General features: G+C 37.6%; 1 protein-coding gene across 5 annotated transcripts in view; it reads left to right on the forward strand.

Moving 5' to 3' along the window:
• The window catches only part of ASAP2 (ArfGAP with SH3 domain, ankyrin repeat and PH domain 2), an 87,676-nt gene that overhangs the window by 38,126 nt on the left and 24,551 nt on the right, over nt 1-24,999 (forward strand). For all 5 annotated transcript variants that reach the window (XM_048071300.2, XM_066994909.1, XM_066994910.1 and 2 more), the window contains 9 exons: nt 8,885-9,014; nt 10,677-10,762; nt 12,256-12,331; nt 12,832-12,918; nt 18,181-18,284; nt 18,396-18,465; nt 23,566-23,653; nt 24,554-24,602; nt 24,712-24,878. In XM_048071300.2, the coding sequence (XP_047927257.1) occupies nt 8,885-9,014; nt 10,677-10,762; nt 12,256-12,331; nt 12,832-12,918; nt 18,181-18,284; nt 18,396-18,465; nt 23,566-23,653; nt 24,554-24,602; nt 24,712-24,878 (857 nt within the window). The remainder of the gene's footprint in view (nt 1-8,884; nt 9,015-10,676; nt 10,763-12,255; nt 12,332-12,831; nt 12,919-18,180; nt 18,285-18,395; nt 18,466-23,565; nt 23,654-24,553; nt 24,603-24,711; nt 24,879-24,999) is intronic.

Below are 24,999 nucleotides of genomic sequence, written 5' to 3' on the forward strand. Positions count from 1 at the left end.
CTATAGTGGCTTAGTAGCTGCTGAGCCTTTGGCACTTACCAACACAGTTGTGAGGATGGTGTGGGAGTAAGTTTGTTTACTGGTATGGCTCCAAAACAGTTTGCGATTCCAGATCAGTCCAGTACCAGGAACCTTACTGTACTACATGTATTTAGTGACATTTATTTAAAGATACGAATGTTTTCTGCGTTTCCTGACAAGGTTGGATGCTCTCAGCAGGTGTACTGCACACTGTATCCAACTAAATGAATCAAATAAGTCAACAAAGCTCGATAGCTAAGATCAAACAATTAATTTTGGTACCTCATATATCCGTGAATGGCTTAGTGCCCTTTCTCAGGAGTAGTTACAATTCCTGGGTTGGCCAAGTCAATTGTGTCAGCACAGCTGGTAGTCTCTGAAGTAGAATTTCATAGTGGGTTTTATTCCTTACTCCATTATTGCCTGGGTTGTGACTATCAGTTGAGCTTTGTCAGTTATCCAGCCAGCATCTTTGATCTTCTGAGGTCATCAGCTCCACACGTATCAGACCATTTCTGATGATTCAGGTCCAGAAGAATCACATAGATCCCTGGCTGCCTAGGTTGGCTGAGAATCTAGCACCATTTTTTTTCTTTTTGCAGTCACACAAAAGGTAATGATTCTCTGGTGCGTACTGAGCTGGCCTGTCTGAAGTCATGTGCAGACATTCTTCAGAAGTGGTTCCTGTAGGGTGTTTATTCACGAAAGCAACAAGTTGAGCAAGTTAAATAAATCTCATTATTCCTTTTGTGAATAACGATGAAAAAGGTATAATTACTGCTTTCCAGGCTTGATTTTTGAGGAGGACCTTAGTGGTGTTACGTTGGTGAAAGTGCCTGTCTACAGCTGGGTTTTTGTAACAAGATATTCTGAAACGTTAACGTAAACCTCCAGCGCGAATCCTTGGAAGACTGTAACTGTGTCAAGATTGTGATGGTTCCAGTGCTTTTTGTTCTTAATTTCAGTGAATGATCCTGTTTGGTGCCCTGCCAATTTTCAGCTTTTGGAGTAATTAAGATTTCTAACCGTTGCCCATGTCAGTAGTTTATCTCTGAGGATGGGCTGTAAAGAACACCCGTGTAATTTAGCCTGATATTGTCTACCTGTGCTTGATTACTGGATCTGAAAGCTTCTTTAATTATGTATAACTCATTCATAGTGATGTCCCACAAAGCTTATGTGCAGAATTGAAAATAAATATGTGTGCAGGCTGCTGGGACACACACCAAGAACCCTCTGTTCCTAGTGGACCAAGACTTTGGATGTTTTTAGAATTTCTCATGGAATATTCATGAGGGTGAGCATGTTCCAGTGATGTAAGGATTTGTGCTTTGATCCTCGGTTTGCTTATAGTAGCAGGTGATATGTTTCAGAGTTGCATACTCTAGAAATATTTTCCTTTTTCAAAAAATCTTAGTTACGTACTTGAGGAATTAAAATGTCCATGGGAAATGTACGTAAATCTGTGTATTTGGGAAATCTAATTTGAGTTTAAGGACAGTAGATACCTAGAAAAAATGTTTTGCGTACATTGTTACATTCAGCACCTGAAAATGCAATGTTGGCATTGTATTTATTTTCTCTGTGGGATCGAATCCAATGCTGCTGGTATGAGATCTTGAGATTATTTTTTTTTTCGTTTTAAGCAAAAGACTCTGCATTCTGTCTTTGCTTTGAAACGAGACACTTCGTTTTTGATCCCAGACCAGTTCTTTTCTCTGCTGTAAGGAGATACTTCTTTCCAAGTTTCTTTCCAAGTACTTTCTTAGTTTTTGTAAGATTCTTTAACAAATGAAACACATTTCCTTGACAATGCTTATTTCTAAACTACTTATGTCACAGTTTGTTCAGCATCCAAAACCTGAAAGTAGCACATGTACACCAGGAAATTCTTTCAGATCCATTACCATTTTCTCTGATACTTCTGGGTGGTGGCTTGGTGCAGTTGCTGTGCTTTTAACTGCTAGCTTTTTAAGCAGTTAGATGAAAGCTCCACATCAGCATTCTAGAGTTTAAAGCTGTTTGTCTAGCCTGTTGGACTCCTTCACTTTGATCAAGACCAAAGGATCATCTGCTTGAGGCTTGGGATAGGGAGCCTGGGAATGCCATTTACAGGCAAATTCTTCAAAGGTTTTTTGTGACTTTTTTTTTTTTGGTTGTGTTTTGCAAGAGCTTTTTGGGGCTTAAGTTTGGCAGTCAAGAAATATTATTTTTCAGTGCAATCTGCCTCACTTCTACCAAGGAGAAGACCAAGTTTCTCTAGTTTTGTTCAACTAAATTCAGAATGGATCTTCACTGACATGACACCCTTGCCTCTGCAGGAGGACTGTGGAATTTGTCAAACTATCTCATGTAGAAGATGAATTTCCAGGCAAGTTGAGATGTTACTAGCTATCATTATTGAGCCTTGGCCTCTACAGATCTCATGCTGCAAGTTTAATGATGTGATTTTGAAGCTCGAGTGAGAATGTTAATTTGAGCCTGAACTTGTTGAGGTCAGCTTTTATCATCTACTAAGTTTTGGACATAAGAAAACCATGAAGTTTTTCTGGTTTGCTGGAGTTGCTATTATGTATGCCACTGAGGTTTCTAGAGATAATGACTGTTTTGATTCTGTGGCTGTTCCTAATGGATCTGAACTTCCTTATATCTGTGCATTTCGGTCATCCGTAGCAGTGAGAGAATGCAGAGTTGTTTCAAGAATTCTTAATCATGTGTTGAATTTCTTTTTAGTACTATCCGCACAGCCTCTGCCTCAAAAAAAGAAAAGGGGGAAGAAAAAATAAAAAAGGCCAAGGACCTTTAAAAATAAAAAGGCCTCAGTGACCTACAGCTTGTGCAGCCGGAGCGGCGTGGTGGATGTCGGTGTTGATAGCTGCAGGTTTGCTCAGTCTTCTTCAGTCTGTTGGACGACTCCTGGTTTGGACTGTGCCTGAAGCCAGTACTAGGATTATGCTTAGTTATCTAGCTTTTCCAGTGATACTTCTCTTGAATCTCTTTTTTTTTTTTTCTCCTTTCTTATTCTCTTCCCTTTGGGTTAACAAACCATTCAAGGCTTCTAGGCAGCTTTTCGGTTTTGTCTGCCTGACTCTCTTTACCATATGCTTAAAATCATACCACTGGTCTTCATTTCCAAGTCACAAGTTCAGACCTGTGAAGCTAAACACCAAATAACAGTGGTATTTTCGTAGTCTGTGGCGAAGTGACGATGACTTCGCCCTGATTTCTGCCATGATAAGGAGATTCTTATCCAATTCTTCAGCTTGATAAGCAGAATACTTCAGATTCTTCCTTATAAAGACAACTTATTTGCCTCAGTATCTCATCTTACTTGCACGTTTTTGATGACATAGCAGGTGTTAATATAAATAAAAATTTGGCTTATTTGAAAAGAAATTCAGTTAATTCAAAATTGCTTTTTTTCCCCTTCTTTCCCATAACAATTTTTGAACTGCTTCTTCAAGCTCTATATGAAATTGTGTGTTTAAAAATATTTATATAACTAGTCTTGTTTGGGAGAGTAATGTTAAGATCATTCTTAAACTCTTGGATGACCATCCATCAATGTTGATTATTATGCAGTGTTGATTATTATTATTATTATCTCCCTGTAGATACCTAAATCCTTGTAGTATTTTCCTCAAGATCGCCTTAGCTGACGTAACTGAGGAAGGCCTTATACTTCGGAATTGTTCTTCAATAAGGGAATAAGAGGAGCAAGTAACTCAAAGCTTTATGCCAACCTACTTTAATCAAAAATTGGGAATATCCTGAGGTCACATTCATGAATAATTCGTCTTTCCTCACCATCTGTCATTAGCATGCTTCAGTTGTAGCCCTGAAGATTTTTAAATGGTTTTAAAGGTAGTTCAAAGCAGTGTATTTCTCTTAGACCTTGGTTAGACTCTGTTTTGCCCATGTGAGCAGGAAAACGCTGTCTTTCCCCTGTGGGACAGCAGTGGGACTAGTCTGTCTGTGTCTTTGACTGGAACTGGTGCGGACGGGGCTCTTTTTGTGATGAGGCAGTTGCTTTCCCCCATGTACTTAAACACTAATGGCAGGCACGCCGGGGGAGCATATGGGGAAGGAGAGTACGTCACAACAACTGCTCGTGCTTCCAGCAGGCAGACCGTACCCAGCAAGGCAGGGAGCCAGATTTTACCCATGTTCTTTAGTTTGATCAGTCCTGTTGTGGTAGAGTTTGAGGTAGGTATTGTATTACTTTTGTACAGGAGACAGAACCAGAAACTTACCGAAGCACATTATTTACGCCTTTTTTTAGCTGTATGGCCATGTCTGTATTCCACACACAAACCTGTCTTTCCTGAAAAGAAAAAATGTTAATCTTTTTTTTTTTTTTTATAAAGATGACTTTATTTTTAGGCCTGTGAATATATATTATCTTCAGAAGTCTAATAAGTGCTGTGCTAATGCTATGAAAAATTAAAGCTTAATGAAAACTAACAAGCTTTTCTTGGGAAGTCTGGCTGGCTCCCTTTCCTCCTTTGCCATTCCCCTTTTAGAAGTGAGGCATGGAGTCTGTTATGCACACTTGAGTGAATAAAACAAGTTGTTTGAATGTGCTTATGGGATTATGAGATCAAGGCAGTAGTCTGAAGTGCATTACATCACTGTGCAGGAACGCAAGCATGCGTTTCTAGATATAGCCATCATAAATGATTTGCTTCTGAACAATCTGAAGTCAACAGGAGAATGAACAAGTTCTTATTACAGTCTTCTGTAAAGGTGTCTGCATAGCTATGTGTTATTAAGTGATGATGTTTCCAGTTTGTTAAACTCATTTTTTGAGCAATATTTAAAAATAGTATCCAAAAAATTCCACGAGCTGTTCTCAGATTACTTCTTCAGGTCTGTACCTTGACTCAATAGATCACTGCTATGCATAGATCATGGATACTTCTGCCCCGTTTTCTTTTAAAGTATGTACATAAGGCAAATTGGAAGACAAATAATCTTGAAAACAGTGGCATAGAAAGTAAGTGCTGAGTGAGGTAGCTTTTATAAACTGCTTTGAGCCTGGGATTTCACGTTAAGTATTTTTATTTAGAAAGAGAATACTTTTTGAATTAAATGGTGAAAGCTTTGAATGAATCTGCATATATAATGGATGAAATACTGGAAAGATTTGGACACGTTTTTCTAATTCTGCCCTCTTCTCCCCACCTCCCGGTTTAGGATGAGTGAAAGAGAAAAGCTGGAGATGACTTACTTCTCTTTTCAGGACTTGGGTGATAGGAGAGATGGTAGGTGGTGCTTTGCTGTCAGCCTTGCCAGGCAGTAGGATAAAATCAGTTGGAGGCTCTCCCACTGCAAGACCAGAGTGCCAGAGCTGAAGCTGCAGAGTCAGGCTGAAAAGGAAGACTAGAGGAAGAAAGGATACTTGGAGGGAAAATGTGTAACGGTATTCTGTGAAACAAAATAGCCCTTGGAAGCACTCTGTTTTCCAAAGTGCACCCCCTGAGCTTTCCAAGTGGTATTGCTGTTGTTCTGCACCTTCTCACCTGCGTACCCAGGCTCAGCCTGGCTTACTGCTGCTACATAGGGAGGGAGAAGAAGAAAGACAGAGCTCCTGCCCAGCCAGCTTGCTGCTGCTGTGTCTGCACAGGGCGTTCCAGGTGTTTACCCTTGTTCACTGATGGAAAATAAATGCCAGCCTTAGGCCTGTTAAACAGTAACAGGTCACGTCCTTCTGAAAGATTTATTTTTTTATTTATTAAAAAGGAAAAGCAAAGAAAAATGCATACTTTGTTTGTTTATATCATGATATGTAGGGCACAAGTGACTTATTTGAAATTAAAATTCATACTGAAAAACAGTTGCTCCTCAAGTTGGAGCTTTACAAATTGTCATATAGGGAAACTTGAATGGGCAAGGCCACTTATCTATCTTTTCTACTTTTTTTGTTAGAATTCTTCGTCCTGTGTTTCAGCTGTACTTGTCTGTTACCCCCTCAGAACTCGTTGTATATTAGTCATGTGCAGCTGTGCTGTAAATGGGCTGAAGGATGCTCAGATTTTAATGTTAGTCAGCAAAGTCCATCTATATCTGCAATATGTGCAGCATGAGTTTCAAGAACAGCAATTTTACAAAACACTTGCTTCTTTCGTATTGCTCCTAGAAGATTTTCTGAGACTTTTCCCTATTTTCTTATTTATTTTGCTTAATCGATTTACCTGAAAAACCTGAATATGCCATAATATTTTGAAACCCCATTAAGGTACATCGTACAAACGTCTTTGCCAGAAGGATTTGGTTAATATCACAGTGCAGTGCCACTTGATGCTGCCAAACCCGGACTTGCCCCTTGCAATTTGATAGGAAACACAACTAAACCTTAGCACCCAGAAGATTTGCATGTGGCACTGCCTTACATGGTTTCTTTGTTTCCCTAGAAACAGGATGAGAGAGGAAATGGCATGGTACTGTAAATCAGCAGAACAGGTTACGTTTGGATTACAAAGCTGAAAAGGTAGTTGGAGACTGAAAGCATAAACAAAAAGGAAATGGAAACATGAAATATACCATTGTGTACCTCTGGTACTTGTTGCCAAGACTTCAGTTTATATTTTGTTGTTGTTGTTTTAAAGCATCACTGAAGTTGTTGAAGCCGTGAAACCATTTGCAAAGACCTCATCCTCCGAAGTGCTACCTGTTAGGTGGTGTCTCACCTCTGAGTTTGTTTCCAAATCTAGCTTCCCTTTTACTTTGTGGAAACTTGTAGTTCCTACAAAAATGCAAGTGAAGCTCCATCAAATGGCTTCAAGGATGTCTTGTTTCCTTGAATTATTTGGTGGATGTTGGTATGCTTTATTCTTGGTTTAACTACCTTACACCTGGGAGAGTATGCTTATCCTTTAAAGGGTAGTCCTTCCACCTGAGTCTAGCCTATTCTTGAAAAAGAATTCAATTTCTGAAAACAATTTATGCTGTAGTATTGTCCTTATTGTTTGACTTTTTGGGAGTTAGTGGTGTTCTGGTTGAACTAGCGTTTATAAATGCCTTATGACGTGTAAATAAGCTCTTAATTTTAGGCATGGTTATGTCTATTGTTCTATATAAACAATAAAAACACTAGTAGTTGACAGTTATTAGACTTGAATCACATTTCAATGAATTCTTCGGCCTCGTGCGTTGTTAGATGAATGTGGAAACTGAGATCACTGAAACCATCCTGGATCTTTGCTCTGAGGTTTGGCTTTTTTAGAATCATCAAGGATCCCAGAATATAAACTTTTACCTGGTGTGCTGGAAAGGAGCCGCATATTTGTTATTCTCAGTGACTCTTTTTTTGTGGTGGCATATTGTCCTTGTTCACAGTTGGTGTCTGCTTAATTCTTTTGTTCAGATTCAGTTTTCTATGGCTACAAAATGGCACGTTGACAGTAAATAAGAGTATAGATATTTTTTTTTTAAGAAAATAGAACATTCTGGAGTTGAGTTTTTCTTCAGGCAAATGAAGATTTTCAGAATATTTATTTCAAAGGAGAGGAGCTTTCCTCAGAACATCCCTTTCCTGGAGAACTTGATGTGCCAAGAAGGAGCGTAACGTTGGCTGGGTGTGCTGGCTGCTGAAATGCTGCAAGGGGTTGGCTCTGCCGGGCCTGCCGGTGATGTGAGAGAGTAACGGGGCTTTGTGAACGGCCTTTCAAAACGTTTCCCTGTGGGAACGCTGTGGGATTAATGGGATTAATTCTAGTTTTCCCTTGCTGCTCGAGGTATAAGAGGAGATAGTTTCTCATTCTTGAGAAGTGCAGAACACGGTGCTGACTGGACGTCCTCAGACCAGCTAGGATGTTTCCCCATAAACTATTAGGGCAATGTTAACATCAGGTTAAGAGAGCACTTGAGACACGTCATCTCTTCAGAGAGAGAACTGAGAGACTCTTGACTGCCCAAGAGGAGGTGTGACAGTGCGTGTGTTATTTGGGCCTCTCGTCCGCTTCCTGTATTCCTGTGTGGTGCTTCCTCTCGTCCAAAAGCAGGATAGCATTTCCTCAGGAAGCCCTCTTCAGAATTTTCTGCTTCTAAGCGGTACGAGTGACAAAAGAAGTCTCCAAAAAGGGAATGCCCTCACGTATTTTGTTCTATTAGTATCTTTTTTCCATATCAGGCTGGGCTAACTGGGTAATATAATTATGCTACTCTTTAGTAATAACATGAAGAATAATTTTAACAAATGCTGTAGGGGAGTTCCGCTTCATTGTGGGCATCGGCCATTCATTTATATTCTCCAGGAGAACCTTTTTTATTCAGAGCTCTTGGAAAATGTTCGTGGAAACTTTTAGGGAATTAGGACAGCTGGTCTTAGCAGACTTCTGGAGTCTGCAACGCAGCCGGCTGGCCGGCATTCCCGGTGCCAACTGGCTCAGTAGCAAGTAGAGATGGCAACTGTGATTTTGGCTTAAGAAACCCTGCATATATAGAAGATGACTTGATGACAGGCAAGACTCAATAAATCTGGTGACATAATTGAACTCTGTTAACCAGTGTTTGGTCAGCTGGGATTAAGCATGAATTTTAATTGAAAATGTAGGAGGATTACTTTGTAGACGGATTTTTTTTTCTTCAATGCAAGAACCTAGTCTCTTCCTCTCGTTTAGGATCTTCTCTTAGATTATGTCAGGAAATTATTTTAACAGATGATTGAATTAGATTTCAGCTACTGCATGTCATTGCTGATCTTTAGTCATTGTCAAATTTCAAATGAAATAGCATCTGGAAGTAAGTCGTACGCAAAGCTGCAAGAGTTTGGCTCTGCATCTGTCAGTAGACTTTGCAAATAATCAGATTTCCTGATAGGCTTTGAATTTCGCACTTCACTGACTGAATATTTGCCTTGTAGTACAAAAATAGAGAAGGAGAAAAAAGAGCATGCTAAGCTTCACGGGATGATCCGTACAGAAATAAGTGGAGCTGAAATTGCAGAAGAGATGGAGAAAGAGAGAAGGTTCTTCCAGTTACAGATGTGTGAGGTAAGATTCAACATGAAATCGGTATTACTCTGCTAATCTGTTTTAGGAACATTTTGAAAAACATAGTTGTTTTATGGCAAATGCGATGTTAAAAGGAAGTAGCAAGATATTAGTGGAGTCATATTGCTAAATTACATTTTTTCTGTCCTGATGTGCTAACTTTGCAGGGAATTTTCTAATTTTGCTTGCAAGTAAATTGCAGAATAAACAATGCAAAGCTCAATTAAACGCTAAGAGATGATAATAAATAAGCCTTTACACTCCTACTTCACTCTAAGTTATTTTAAGCCCTAGATCATTCTCTGCATTGTTCCCTGCACCGCCAGCTGTTGCAGTATTATGTGAGGAAAGACACGAGTTTAGTACACTATTGGCTGGTACTGAAAAAAAGTGCTAAGGATGGAATCCAGTTGTCTTTCAAAATGTTTTAAAATGCTGCCACTTTGAAATCTTTGAAATCTCTGAAATTACCTTAAATCTGAAATAGCAGGGGCATATCCTGGGGCACGTCATATTTCCTGATTTTCAGAAAAAAGAAGTTTATACTTGGTTAACTCTGAGTAATAATAAAAGGGAACTTGGTTTTGTTTTACCTAGTAAATCAGAAGTGCAATGTGTTGGGAGTTGTATCATAAATAAAAGCTAGCTCTCCATAAATCATGAAAGTGAATCCAATACCAGATGCTTAGAACTCCACTTTGTACTAGCAGGGGTCAGAGGTGATTCTTCTGCCTAATGTTGTCTAGTGTGCATACATTTAGGCCAGTCGTCTGTTCATCAGAACCAGCTTGACAAGCCACATCATTGAAAGCTGGCACTTAGATACAGCTTTATTTTATTTGTTTTAAAATATCTGGGGTGAAATAGTTATCCCATGTGGGTAAGCGAAAAACGGATGTGTTAGAGCATGTTCACCCCTTTGCCTGTAGGTCACTATCTGTGCAGGAGTTAATATTTGCCCACATTTAATGGGCAGTTAAGCAAACCTGTAAATACCTGGCAATCTTACTTCTGCTTGCATGGCCATCATCTTTTGTGCTATGGCATTCAGGGGAGGAGCTGCCACTTAATATGGAATTTGTTCATGCGTAATGCAATCTAATTATACTTTTTTTGTAGCTCAGTGCTAAGATTTTTTTAAATATCATGCTAAAGTGTAATTTTCTGTTATTACTGTGTGTAAGGAACTGGCAGAGAAAATGTTCAAATCAAAAAGCAGATTTAAAAAGATGGTTAAAATAATCCCTCTTTTTTTTTTTTTTTGAATAAACTGCTTTCTTGCTTAATGACATCTGTTTGGCAATGGATTTAACAGCCAATGAGATGCATATCTTGATGGGCTGCTAGGTTTCAGAACAGGTTCCTAAGTTCACGGCACAAACTTTTATGCTTCCTTTAGTAGAGGCTTCCACTAGGAGTCATGAAGGATGGGGTAACAATTTGAACTAACCATAGTGAAGTATCCCCACAAGGTATCAAAAAGCAGCAGTGGCAACTCTTGCTTTTGTGTGATTAACCCATGAAGCCACAGTTTGGTATATTCTTTTCAGGCCTTCTAAATCTGGAACTGTTAAAGCTTGTTGAAATACAACTGAAAATAAAATGTTAAATAATACTGTGGTAGTAATCATTAATTTCTTTTGTGAATTACTGTTTTAACAGTATCTGCTGAAAGTCAATGAAATCAAGATTAAAAAAGGAGTGGACTTACTTCAGAACTTGATCAAATATTTTCATGCTCAGTGCAAGTATGTTTTAGTTTTCTTTACACCTACACAATAATTGGAACGATATTTTGCTTTAAACTTTTGACATAATTGTAATACTTTTCTGGATTTTAAAACATAAATCTATAAATAAGTAAAGATTAAATTGGTCTCATTAAATCTTTTTACAAGTTGCTTTTGTCAAACAGATCAGTAATTGAGTTTCTTACAATATTCCAAAGCATATAATGTGTTTTAGTTAGTACTGTAGAATATATTTGCTTGTTCCAAAGGAGTGCCACACAATAATTTGGCATGTTTCGTAAACTACTGCTGAAAAAGAATCATAGAATCATAGAATATCCTGAGTTGGAAGGGACCCTTAAGGATCATCAAGTCCAACTCTTGATACCGCACAGGTCTACCCAAAAGAGCTATTAGTTTGGTCAGTTAGTTAGCGGTGTATTAGTTTTGACATTGGCTGTTGTTTTTTTTTTTTTTAACCTGTGTATCTGGCAATGATCTAAATTAATTCTGTGCTCAAAGAAAATAAATTGCATAAGCAGTGGGATCAAACTGTATTTAGAAATCTCACTTTTTCTTTCAAATTAATTGGGGGACTCAGTATTAAAACACAAAGAATGATGTTCCTTTTTATGGTAATCTTACAGATCAATAATATAGCAATAAAGCCATAGCTATAAACTTGAAAGAGCTTCTGTCAGCCTGTTAAAAACAGTGAATTTTTATCTTAAAAGACCAGTCTGAATAAATGTAGTTTTTTATATGTGTAACTATGTTGCTTTAAAATCGGTTTCACTCCTACTTTGTTACTCATCTCCTGTCCATTTAATAAAATTTCCACAACATAAATGCTGTGTTGTGTTGTCACTTTCATGTCTTCTTCCCAGAGTGAAAGTATTTCTTTCACTAACGTGGCAGCAATTTTTTAATCATATGTGTATACCTGAGGTTTTTTTGAATGTATTTTTAAAATCTTACCTATTTTGAAGAGCTGCAATATTCTCTATTGGAATAGAGAACATTACCATGCCAATACACTAATACATATTATACAGTATGATGTAGCATATTCAGTTTGCAGGTAGGCTGTAAATAATGCTTGGGAAGCAAAGAGGCTTTCCTTTAGAGGGAAGATTTCATCAGGTGTGAAATGATTGGGCTCCAAGAAGTCACAATCATTTTATACCTGCTAGAGCTTTTACTGTTCTACAATGAATCTTGCTTGTTCTGGGCCATCAGAAAAAATGGGATTAGAACCAGTATTTGTTGTGAGAATAAAGAAAAATTATGTGGCAGTGGGTTGTGTCAGTACTGAATCTACTCCGGGATTTTGCATGTTAGAATAAGCTATGATGGAAATAAAGATGTGAATTAGTTAAAGATGAATAAAAAATAAATTTTTAAGGTTTTGAAGCTTACGGCATGGCATAATTTGTATGTCTTCTCTTGGCAACTTTTTAAATAGAAAATACAAAGTAAGGTTTAATAAGTCTGCTTTTTTTTTTTTAAAGTTTCTTTCAGGATGGGTTAAAAGCAGTTGAAAGTCTTAAGCCTTCAATTGAGACACTGTCGACAGATCTTTATACAGTGAGTTAGCAACCTTTCACTTTCTTTGTGCTTAGTTTTTTACAGTAGAGCTGTGAACGTTTTTGTTCAAGTTGCTTGACTGGTTTAGTATCATTTTAAGGTTTTGAGGAGATTTTTGAGTAAAATTTTGTTTTAATATCATGTCCAGGAGCTTTAGATCCAGTTCAGAACCCCCCTGTGTAAAATGTCAGGAAAAGAGCCTCTACCATAAAATGTTTGCAGACTAAGTGAAAAACAACATATGGTTTCAAATTGAACACAAGGAAACAAGAACAGTGTGAGGCAATATTGAATTCTTAACCCAGCAACATCCTAGCCATTATCGAGTTTTCTGAAGATAAAAAGGAAAATAAATTTATCATGGTATCTTTTTTCTTTGTGTTTTCATTCTTGCTGAACATTTCTCAGAAAAATGAACCAATTAAGTAGCAAGTTTGGAAGAACTGTGTTGAAAAAGAAACAATAATGCTATTTTTAACCTGTGTTTTTCTTCATTCAAGATTAAACAAGCACAAGATGAGGAAAGAAGACAATTAACACAGCTTAGAGATATATTAAAATCAGCACTCCAGGTTGATCAGAAAGAGGTGAGCATACAAGGTGATTTGGTGTTGGAATGCCCATTATAATTTCTTCCAATCTAGTGTTAATTTTTGAAATAGAATTATTTTAACTTTCATCAGCCACATACCTTTTTTTGTTTCTTCATCTTTGCTTTGATGCTGATGGTGAATGTTTCTGAAGGTGTGTTTTTTGAAGAGATTCTCACTAAAATGTATGAGACAAGAATTTATTTTTGCTACTGCTGTTGCAAAACACTTAAGTTGATGCACTGTCTGTGAGCTGACTGCAAGGAGTGTCTGTGGGGATCAAACTGAGGATGGAAGAACTTTGGCAGTAACAAGGAGACCCAATTAATATAATCTTGTCTCACAGAACTATTCTGTGTTGTATAAAGATTATGTAAAACTGAACTCCAAATCCCAAAACACTTCTGTCACTATCTGCAAAAAGTACAATGAAGCTTGCTGTTCTGCTGCAAAGATGCCAGTTTTCGAAGGTGCAAAAGATGGGTCAGTTCAGCAACCTAACAAATTATTTTTTGAGCTTCAGTTGTTATTGCTGTTAGATTTAAAGCATTCTGGAGTAATTTTATTTGGCAAGCTCTGATCTGGAGCCAAGCATCTTTTGTATAATCTAATCCTAAACATTAGGGCTACTTTTGTTTCAGATTGCTAGTGCTTCCTCTTCATAGAAATAAAATCCAGCCAGCTTCCTTTGTGTGGCTGCTGGGCTGTGAGTAAGTGATGAATGAACCCCTCCCTTTTCAGATTCTCGTTCTGAGAGGCGTTACAAAGAAATGGTTTAGTCTGTAGACCTCGGACTTCCTTGATCTTTCTCAGTCTTGCTTTCATCTTCTCGTGAAGTTTATGCTGGCTCATAGCTTTAATAGGTGGCAGGCTTGCTGATAGGCATTAAATGCTCTTCACATCGAGGTGCTGTTTGTTGCCACGTGAAGTTTGTGGTAATGATCATTGTGTACAAAGTCCTATTCAGTCTACAGACACTTTCTTAGGTTCTGCCTGGTGTTTAGGACTTACTGAGGTGTGTATTTGCTAAATAAAACTTTCAAAATTGAACTTTGTGGAGTGAAAGACTAGTGATTCTAACAGAAATGGTGAGTACTTGGGATTCACCATTGACTGCCTACTCTCATCAAGGAATCTTTGCTGTTAAGGGCATGTTAGCAGGCTTCCTGTTCTGTTCAGGTCTTCGTTCAAGAGAGGTAACAGAAGCAGTTGGTTTTTATGATTGCTGGGAAAGTTGTTCCTCTGTGTTCACCTGTTTATCAGAGATACTGATATTAACGTATAAGGAAGGCACGGTGAGCACACATCTTTTCACAGGCTGAAAAATTCAATGGTATACATGGATTTTTTACTTGTACTGGTTTTGTTGCATGTAAAAATAGAAGTATTGAAAATGCTTTATTCTATATTCATTATATATCAATTCTGCAAATACAGCTATAGATACTACCTGCAGAGCATGAGAAGTAATATAATTATTAAAGTTGTTTGAAAACATCAATTAATCAGTGGGATGCCAAACAATCCTGTTATAACTTGCTGTACAATCCACCAGTATTATTCTTGTTGCACTGTAATTTCCTTTACTATAACTGTTTTCTTTTTCCTTCCTGAAACGCATTTACATTTTGTGACCGAAGTCTAGGAGAGTAAGTGTTGCTATGTTTTAATGAAAATAGTTGGCATGCTTTCTTTCCATTCAGATTTCAAGAAACTGGATTTGTCCTCTGAGCTTTTTTCAGCTGGTGTGAGACGAGTGGTTCTTTTTTCCTCCTCTTGTGTTTGTTGTAATACCTACCCCCACAAAAAAAAAGGGGGGGGGAGGGGGTCGAGGAAAGTTGTCAGATTGATCTTGAGAAAGGAAATTACAGTAGGTCAAATTAGTAATTTCCTATTTTCTCTCTCCTGGGAATTAAATCCAGTTGCTTGATTTGATGTTCTTGCAAGATTTTAAAGATGTGTCTATTTTTAATCATTTAACACATGAAGTCCATTTTCATAGAACATTGCTGAACATTTCTGTTGTTTAAAAAAAAAAAAAGACATGAATATTCAGAGTCAACCTTTTTTGTTGTGTCTGAATACATTGTCTTTTCCTGCACTGAACTTCCTCAAACCTGATTTGTGCTGAAACTTCTTTTTTTTAAAGGTCTTTGTGTGTCCATCTTGGTAAAAAGTTAGAATTGAAGGTAGCCTCAGAGTACTGTTCAGATCTCCTTCTGCTTGCTGTACCTCTTTGGTAGAACCTGCAATTTCTTTTGGCCACTGCAAAGTAGGATAAACTTTGTCTTAACAAAATGTTTGGTAGCTATGCTGTAGGAGAGGAGGCTGCCTGCAGGAGATTCTGGCAGATGCATCTGCTCGAAACTCTGTGGCACTGTGATAGATAAGGGGTGGGTCTCTGAAAAATCCTCCTGGCGATGATACTGCAAATTCGAGAGAACCTCAGGCTCTTGGAAAGCTGTAAGGACTTTTTGGCAGCTTTATGCACAGAAGGGATCCAGGCAGTCTGAATGCCTGCTACATGGGAGCTGTGAAACAGCTAGCCAAAATTTTCAGTGCATAAGTTAAAGTACCTCGCATGGAAAGCTCTGTTGTGTTCAAATAGTGGGGTTGATAGCCAGGTTTTTAGGCTCTCTCTTGCCTTACAGGATACTGTTGTCACATTTCTTGAATTTTTAGTAGTGTTAATTCAGCTTGATTTAGAAGTCTTTATAAGAATTTGAAAGAAATCACCAACCTGTTTCTAGTCAGAGAAGTGATTCACTATAAACATGCTTCAATGAAATGACTCACCTTTTTCTGTACGCCTATCTGCATTTCAAAGCTGATAAAGTGGACAAAGTTCAGCTTCTTAGGCTCGTGTACTTCAGTCTGTTCTGATCTTAGTATGTTTGAGAGAGATTTAAAACGGCAATACTGTGCTAGGTATAGCTAGGTATATCCTGTGTCCCGCGGTGATCCATTTCCCTGTAGGTAATGTACATTGTTCCTGTTCCGCTGGATCTGCCCCTGTTATCTGCGATTTGACCTCCTGTTACGTGGAATTTGCAAACCAGAAATAGGGGAGCCCACATATGGAAAAGGCGTGCTGAAATTGCCTGGAAGGATGCGAATTGTTAGGGTGATTTGTCATACGGCATCGCATCTTTTAGGAGCTAGACCAAAACTGTGAACTGGCTTGACAAAGGGCTGTGGAAAAGCATCATCTGGAAATCAATCACACAGGACACTATAGGACACTATAGATTTGGGCACGGCCCGAACCAGGGATTTGAAACTGGAAAGTCTCCTGGTCTTGTCCTTAGCTCCTTGTCATGAAATAATATTAAATTTTTTAAAGATACCGTCCGTAGCAATGAATGTGTGGAAATGCACGTCATCTGCAGCAGCTTCCTCCCTAGCTGAAATGGGGCAGGAAGCTTGTATTGCTGGCTCGCCAGTTTGGCCAAACATAGCAACTGAGAGTAAACAGCAGCTGAAGGAAGGTAGCTGAAATGCAGCAGAAAATAGGCCACAAAAAGTAGCAGCACCGTCTTAACTAATTGGAATTCTGCTCTGGGCAGGTGTTGGAGGTCATCTGAAACCTCGGCGTAATTGAGGATGTGGAGAACGGAGATTAATTTCCTGTAAGACCTCTAATCTTTTTGGGAATGGAGTTCTGTTACTGAAGCAACACAGTAATGGGAGGCGGAGATTAAGGCAGTGGTAGGACATAACAGGCAGTGTCAGATCAGATTTTCTCCAGAAGTCAGTAAAAGTACGCAAGCAGGGATTGTTCTGCAGCCTGCCTTCAGCTCAGCTCACCGATGAGGCTGAGCCTGATGTCCTGCAGCTGTGGAGTTGTAAGTGCACCAAACAGGGCTCGTAGGTGGTGGCTCTGTCCCTACCGCATTTCTGACCTGTCACACCTTGCCATTACTGCTGATCTTGAGCAACTTTGGCTGCAGCAGGAGCTGGGACAACAAGAATGTGCTGCTGGAGCTCAAAAAGGTGCAGCACTACATCTGAGCTGGCGCTCCTGGGGAAAAGCACGGTCCAAGCTTGTTCTTAGTTTTAGTTGTTTGCTTTTTTCCTCACTTACATCCAGAGATAAGCCTTATATCTAGGCTAATGAAGTGTATGAATCAAATTGTAATTAGAGAGAAATCTTCTAAACTCATACTTTTTGTATTTATATATATTTTACTTTATCATGTGTACACCCTGGAATCCCAAACTGATGTATCTTGTGACCGTATTCGTAGCATATCTGAGACGTACTGACTCATCTTTTTACAAAAGAGGATTTTTGTCAAATTACTACATTTATATCATAATAGCACTTAAGTGTTTGTCTAGAGTAGCTCAGATAGTCAGTTAAGTGAGCTGCTTTCTTTGTGGTATTTTTTCTACTATACTTGTATTTTCTGCCACCTGTAACTAAGGTGTATTACATCCATATAGAAAAAAAAATAAATTTTATAAACGTTGGTCACCGTTAGTGTATGCATTGAAAAGTTCATCCCATCGTGCTGCTGCTGCTAAGACAGCATGACCCGTCGGATTCCTTACTGTGAGGTTCTTATTTTTTAAGGAGTTGGACTCTTGCAGCAGTGAGCCCTGCATCTGGGTAGTACTGATAGCGGTGACAGTAGTTTAGTTTAATCCTTGTCACTTTCTGTCACAGCATTCTATTTTGTTCAAGATAATTTGGTTTGATTTAAGTTATTCTTCTTACGGAAATAATTTAATTTTTTTCTACTAAATCCTGAGTGCTTCCTCAACCATGCTTCTAGTAAGTCTCTCTTGCTCTTCAAAACAAATAGCTCAGCTCAGTTTCCACAAGGAAAACCACTTTCAATTTATTTGTGTTTATTATTATTATTTAACAATGGAAGTGTGCACTAGGAATTACAGGTAATAACAATTTTTAGTGTTTATACACAGCAACGTTTATACGAGTTGGAAAGCCAGCTGCTCACTTACTGTTCAGATTAAATATATATATAAAGGCAGTAGCAAAGCTAAATGAAAGCAAGGGGATTTTGGCAGGTGCTAGTGAACACTAGAACACTACTACTTAAGTTTTTTTTTTTGTTTTTTTTTTTGCCATCTGAAAAATAAATGGATTTTGTTCTCCTCACCGAGGAGGAAAAATGTGCTTCATTTGGCCTGTAGGATTAGAGCAGGAGGAAGGGCTCTGAAACTCATTAGTAATAGAGAGATTTTGGTTGAAAATGTGGAATGCATTACAAATTGCTCTTCTTTATGTTTCAGGATTCTCAGATTCGTCAGAGTACAGCTTACAGTTTACATCAGCCTCAGGGAAACAAGGAACATGGCACTGAACGAAATGGTAGCCTGTACAAGAAAAGTGATGGGTAAGTACTGCTGGACTCCACTGGGGGAAAAAAAAAAAAAAGGTCTTAAGAGCAAAATGATGTAATAATATTATAAAAACTGAGTCGCTTTTTTTTTTCCCTTTAAACCAGAATCAGAAAAGTGTGGCAGAAAAGGAAGTGCTCAGTTAAAAATGGTTTTCTTACAATTTCCCATGGTACAGTAAGTATTTGTTTACAGTATTTTATGTACATGGTTGCTAATACAAAAAAGAAAAACTATGCTGGTCTATATTTGTAATTTGGAATTAGCTACATTCCTGATGCAGTGCTTTCAATGTGATGGGTACATATTTTTAAGGCAATCTTTCAGAAATATATCAAGACGTACACAGTATCTAAAAATACAACTGTTTTAATGCTAATGATGCTAATGGGAAAAAAATGCTTTTTTAAGGGCTCATTTTGTTCATATAAGCTGTTCATATTTTACCAGACTATCTAAAAATACGAATTCTAACTCCAGCATTATGGAAAGATACAGTTGGGCGTTAAGCCATCTTTTACATACGGTTGAAACAGCTTTATATTTAGAAGACAATCTGAAAGAATACTGAATCTCATTTCTCCCCCAGACTTGTTTCTCTATGATAATGTGTAAGAAGGTAACTTTCCTGGAGAGCAGATGTTGGAGAAAATTAACTTTGAAGGCAAATTCTACCAGAAAGATGAGAGGGCATTAGAAGCCCCTCTTTCTTTGATACCAGTATTTGCAACATGTTAACAAACTTGTAATACTTTCTACTTTAATTTTGAAAATTTTATACTTTCATAATTTATACTTGCATAGTTTTTATTCTTGGCTTTGAACTCAGCTCTTCTCCCTTTCCATTAACCTTCGTCTTTTTATGTTGCACTCTCAAAACTTTAAGTTTCTTAAGGCAAAAATCAACTCAGTGACAGTATTTCCCATTCTTTGTCCAATAAACAGGCCCGTTTCTTGCTCCTCTTATGAACCCTTCTGTTCTTCGTCCTGTTATGCGTGTTGCTATAACTACAAGTTGACCCTGGCAGCAAAAATGAATCAATCTCTCATTTGTGCATCTAGCCACAAGCTGTTGCTTTCTGAATTGACAACCAGGAACTAAAGAGGAATGCAAAAACAGGCCTGCAAAGTAGAGTCATTATAACTTTGGGACTGTCCACCAGTTTATCCCCGTTTGAGTGTGTATGAGTGCGTCTTTGTCAGAGAAGAGTCTATTGGTATTTCTATGCCCAAGTCTCCATGTGCTGCAGACGGACTTGGCACTGGACTTGCTGTAGTGGGACCAGGAGGAGTGGAGCGAGGGCAGCTCAGAGCTGGCAGAGGTTACAACATCCACTTGTGGAGCAGAATTTTAATCCAAGTGAACTTACTGAGTTCTGTCAAGATACTGTTCTGTTCTTTTTATAAGTTGTCTACCAGATGGTCAGACACTTTTAGAAGCAGATTGGTGGAACTGTAGCTGGAAATCAGTTGCTTAAGGTAGATACTTAAATGCGGGTTTAGCTCTGTAGGTTTCACTAGTTTGGTCTTAATCTTTTTGTAATAAAAAATTAAGGGAATACCATCTCATTTTAAAATTTACTTCAATTTTTACTCATTTGCTTAGTTACTCCTTATATATTGATGGCAGTTTTGTGCAAAAATCAATGCTTATTTCATAGACATTGAAAAGGGTAGAGACAATTTCTGTTTCTTAAGGATTTTTTGAGTATCCTCTGAGATTTTTGAAGCAATAGCATTGATTTCCAGGCATTGTCAGGGCTGATATTTCTTGATCTCTAAAATATGACGTGTCATTATCTTTTCCTAGCTGTTCATCAAAATGAACCATCTCTCAGAAATTCAGTTGTCAGTTTTGTTTGCTTTATTAAATACAAATTGTAAGTGCATTTCCTTTAAAGGCTACCTTTTCTTCATGGACGTCTGTTCTTTGGTCTTGTAACCTCTCAGATTTTTATGAAGGACTGGGATTCTTTGGCTAATTTCTAGAACAGCCATCTTCAGGCAGTTCCAGATGCTGCATTCTGACTTCAATTTCCCTGCCAAGTGCTCTTCTGATACAGACAGGGAGAATATGATTTGTTCTCACCTCACTGTAATGCTGAACATGTCTATATCAGCATCTGTGCAGCAGCTAGATTTTGAGACATCTAAAAGCTTCAAAGCAATTAGCATTCATGGAGCAATGCACAAGATAAAAATTGACTGAAAAATAGACACTGCTCCTTTGTGTAATTATTAGCAATTGGAAAATTTCTGACATCTACCTGACTGCAATTTAACATATGTGGTTGAAGAAAAACAAGGTAGAAGCCAATTGAACAATATAAATGGGAATTCATACGTGGTTTCTGAATCAAGGAAAAACTTACATTTGAAGAACCTCAGATTTCTCAAAGTTGATTTGATTTTCAAGAGCTTAAATGATATTTGCAGGTTGTCTGCAAAAAAAAAAAAAAAGAAATATGAGAATGTTATTATCAAGGAATCTTTTTTGATTGTTCTTTACTTCTGGAAACTTTAATCTACCGTTATGATTAATGGGACAATCTGAGCACAGAAGAGTCAGATTTAATCTATTGATTCTTAGTAAATCACTGTGGTATCTGGAAAAAATGTGCGATGCAAACAGCCAGCCAGCCCATTGAGTAAGTGGACACATTTGCCTATGCCTTCTGTGAAAATCAGCTCTGTATCACGGAACTCCTCAGGATGGTGTCAGAAGCCAAACTTTGTGATTCCTGCATGTGCTACTTGTTGGATGTAACGCAGGATGCATTATAAGTCGTTTTGGTGGATGGAAGGTGACAGTTTTTCCAGGAAGGAACATGAATTCATGCTGAGGTCTGTGTGCATGAGGGGTGGCAGCACATCTTTTCCGGGCATTGGTGTGTTAATGTGGATGTCCAAAAATTTGGTAGTAGTGTAAACTTTATTTATTCAGTTTATTCATTTATTTATTTACTCAGTTCCTCCCCCGAGGAACATCTGCCATGGGATGGAAACGTGTTGTTCACCAAGTAGTGGGCATGGGGACACTGTTATTTGGCTGCAGGGTAGAAGGATGAATGCGATGATAACAGCCAAAAGTTAAGATGTTGGTTTTATTTTTTCTTTCTTTCTTTGTTTGTTTGTGGATATTTTTAATTTTTTTTTTTTAAATACAGTTGTTAATGCTGATCCTCTTAGAGGGTTAAGGAGGTTCTCAGTTAAAAAGCTTTGAAATATGGCTGCATTCCAAAATTGTCTCATTGGCCCAGGATGTGTTTTAAGTTGTTGCAGTCATTTCCGTTGGTTCTGAAATCCTGATACAGAATTGTTGTACTGCACTCTGCTATTCAGAGAGAAGTCTCTGTGTATTGGTCCTCTCTGAAACAATTTGATGGGTCCACTTACAGCTTCATATTTCAGGAGATACAGAAAACGAGTTAGGTCCTGTATAAACTTCAGCTCCAAAGTCCTGGGGACTTTTCTGTAGTTTCCAGCAAGTGGATTCTTTCTTATCCAGAATTTATTTACATTTTTACATTCTCATACAATCTGTGAGAAAGATACATGCTAGCTGCCCAGTGGCTTCTTTAACACATTTTGATTTTTTTTGCTTTATCTTTTATTTTCATTATAGGCAGCTTCTGGACACTTCTTGGACAACAAACACATTAAAAATTTAAACACTGGAAACTGTATTGCTATGACTATTAAGTATATTTAAACATAACCAAGAAAATAGGCCCAAGTTGGCATTTTCAAGATGTTTTCTCGCATACTTCTAGTTTCAGAGAGCTCTTGCTGTTTGTAGGCTAAAAGAATGAAAACTGTGTGCCCTTTTACTGCTAAATGGAATGTCTGGAATTCAAAAAGCTACTTACTAGGCAGAGAATACAATGTGGTTGTCAATTAATTGTCATCTTACTGCTCCCAAAACCTCTCATGGGTACAATTTGGTTGACACAGTCCAGCAAATGACCTGCAGGTTTGTTGTTTCAAAGCATGAATGACTTTGTCTGCTGGTTATGTTGGGCAAAGCATGAGCATGTTGTTTTTCAAGGACGCTGTGACATTAAAAAAAATATATATGTGATTGTTTTCCTTATGTTCCTCCATGGTTTTGGTCTTTTCCTGGTCTTCCAATATAATGATGTTGTTATCCTTTTTTTGCCAGCTACATCATTTTATCAGATTGCTTTTAGGAAATCTGTACGCTTCAGACTTGTTCTCCCTTCTTTTTGAATGAAATGTTTTCATCCATAAATTTAGAAGAGATTAAGAAGATCTACATTTCTTATGATTCATTGCAAGTTACTTAACATTATGCAACAGTTCAGCTTCATTTGACAATTCTTGTTCTTAAATAATTAAATCTTGTTTTAGCAGCTTGATAGATTAAAAAGGTTAGAACACAACATTAAGCATGGTAATGTGTTTATGTATATTTTGATCTTTACGACAGTAATTTCTTAATTCCTAATCCCTCAAGTCAAGGTTGCAAACATAACGTCTTTCTAGGTCCTACCCCAGATCTGTAGACAGGCAACTTAAGAGAAAGAAGAGATTAGTTGCAGAATTGCTGTTTGAAAAGTCTTCGTAGCCTTTATGAGATAATTTCAAAATGAAATTTGCTTATTCATTTTGCTGTTAATAAAACATCGCCACTTTTTATTCAGTAAGGAACTGAAGTAGGTGGGATGAACTTGACTAGAAATCATATATCCCTATAGAATATAACATTCTGTTTAACTACATTTTTTGATACTGAACTGCCTCAGCTTAGTTTTGCATATGTTTGTTGCAAGACTTCTCTGTGCAAATTTCTTATTTTCCTTCAGTTTGGAAGGCTGGTTGGGATTAAATGTCTGCTGAGAGTCTTTCCCTTTCTTCACTGATTATTGAAAACCTAGATGACTAACTTTTTAAAACTATATGTTAGAGGGTTAAATTAAAGTAAGATGCATGTCTTTTTGTTATACCTGATTGTTTGAGATAAATATTACTGGTAAGGTGATCAAAAAAAATGACAGTTAAAGTGATATCACCTCTCCCCCCTTTCAAAATTCTAGTGTTTATCCAGTTATCAGTAAACAAAATAGCCAAATATAAGAAAACATAGTTTACAAACCAGAAGAAAGCATAAATCAAAACCTGAATACCTTAAAAGTTGAAGTAGCAGCCATTTGTCAAGTCTTTTTGGCTAGTCAGATGTTATCCCATGTTTTTGGACTGCAGGGCTCAGTCAGTATGAGTATACTAAAGCTTGTATCTTGTCTTATCTTCAAACAGGCTAACCGACCTCCCGCAAAGCTCAATCTGTTAACCTGCCAAGTGAAAACAAATCCAGAGGAGAAAAAATGTTTTGACCTCATATCACGTAGGTTTGTTGTTTACTTCTTTTTACTTGCAGTTAATATCAAAGGGGTTTGCATTATTTCTGAAGGTGTGTCAATAATCAACTTAAATATTTTAGCATTTAAAAAATGCTAAAATAAAATAAAGGCTTTATAAAATGCCTTTTCTAGGACAGTTTACCATTTCATGCATCTTAGCATAATGCAAACTAACTATATGTATTTGGAAGACTACTTTTTTATAGACCTTTGTTTACTCCAAGTACTCCTATATCATTTTTTGCCACCATACAATAGGGTAACAGTATTTTTGCTGTGACATCACTCTTCTTATGGAAAATGTCAGAGCTGATCATCTTAGTTATAACTTTGTACAGGATCAAAAGAAGGCTTGAATCACACTTTCTGTGTTTGATTTAATTGGAAAATCCTAGGGCTTATCCTGACTGTGTCTTTATCTTGATGGTGTCTTTGAGCCTGACAAGTTTTTGCCTTTTTTGATTACTGTGGTTTAAGAGCTCGTTTGGAAACTTGAAACCTTTGTTACACACAGATGACCTCAAATAAGGAGTCTATATTTTAGACACTCCCCACCTTGCCATCAGCAGAACTTTAGACTTATGATTACTGAGGTTATATCTAGAATATGGAAAAATTACTATGCTCTCCCGCTGCTTGAGTAATAAAATCACAGCACTGAAGAAAGGTTTCTGTGTAACGAGCAACAAGCCACCTTGTGTAAACACAGATGAACCAACTGTACCCAGTGCAAGTGAAACTTGCTGAATAGACTTTTTGGCTGTCAACGCTCCAGAGATGAGACTAGAGGCCTTAGGAGTCAAACACCAATAAATCTTAGATTTTTCCAAGAGTTTTCTGCAAAACCAGTTTTTTAATCTGTACATGAATTATTTATTGTGCAGACGACAGGACATACCACTTTCAAGCAGAGGACGAACAGGAATGTCAAATGTGAGTTGCTTTGCTAATTTTATTTCTGATACTGGTGTCCTTCTGAGATGTTACCGTGAACTGTAGAAGTGCTGAAGCATTTAATAACAAAATATTACTGCCATTTTAGATGGACATCTGTTCTACAAAACAGCAAAGAGGAAGCTTTAAATAATGCATTCAAAGGAGATGATAACACAGGAGAAAATAATATTGTCCAGGAACTGACAAAAGAAATTATATCTGAAGTCCAGAGGATGACTGGAAATGATGTGTGTTGTGACTGTGGAGCACAAGGTGACTCTATTAAGCATATTTCTAATTGGTAAAAATTCTATGTATCTTGAGAGTGTTTAAGCTGATATTTTATGCTTTCTCTTTTACTCCTTATTTCACAAAGATTGTACACAGTAGAATA

Source organism: Anser cygnoides, chromosome 3, assembly GCF_040182565.1.
Source record: "Anser cygnoides isolate HZ-2024a breed goose chromosome 3, Taihu_goose_T2T_genome, whole genome shotgun sequence".
Taxonomy (NCBI): domain Eukaryota; kingdom Metazoa; phylum Chordata; class Aves; order Anseriformes; family Anatidae; genus Anser; species Anser cygnoides.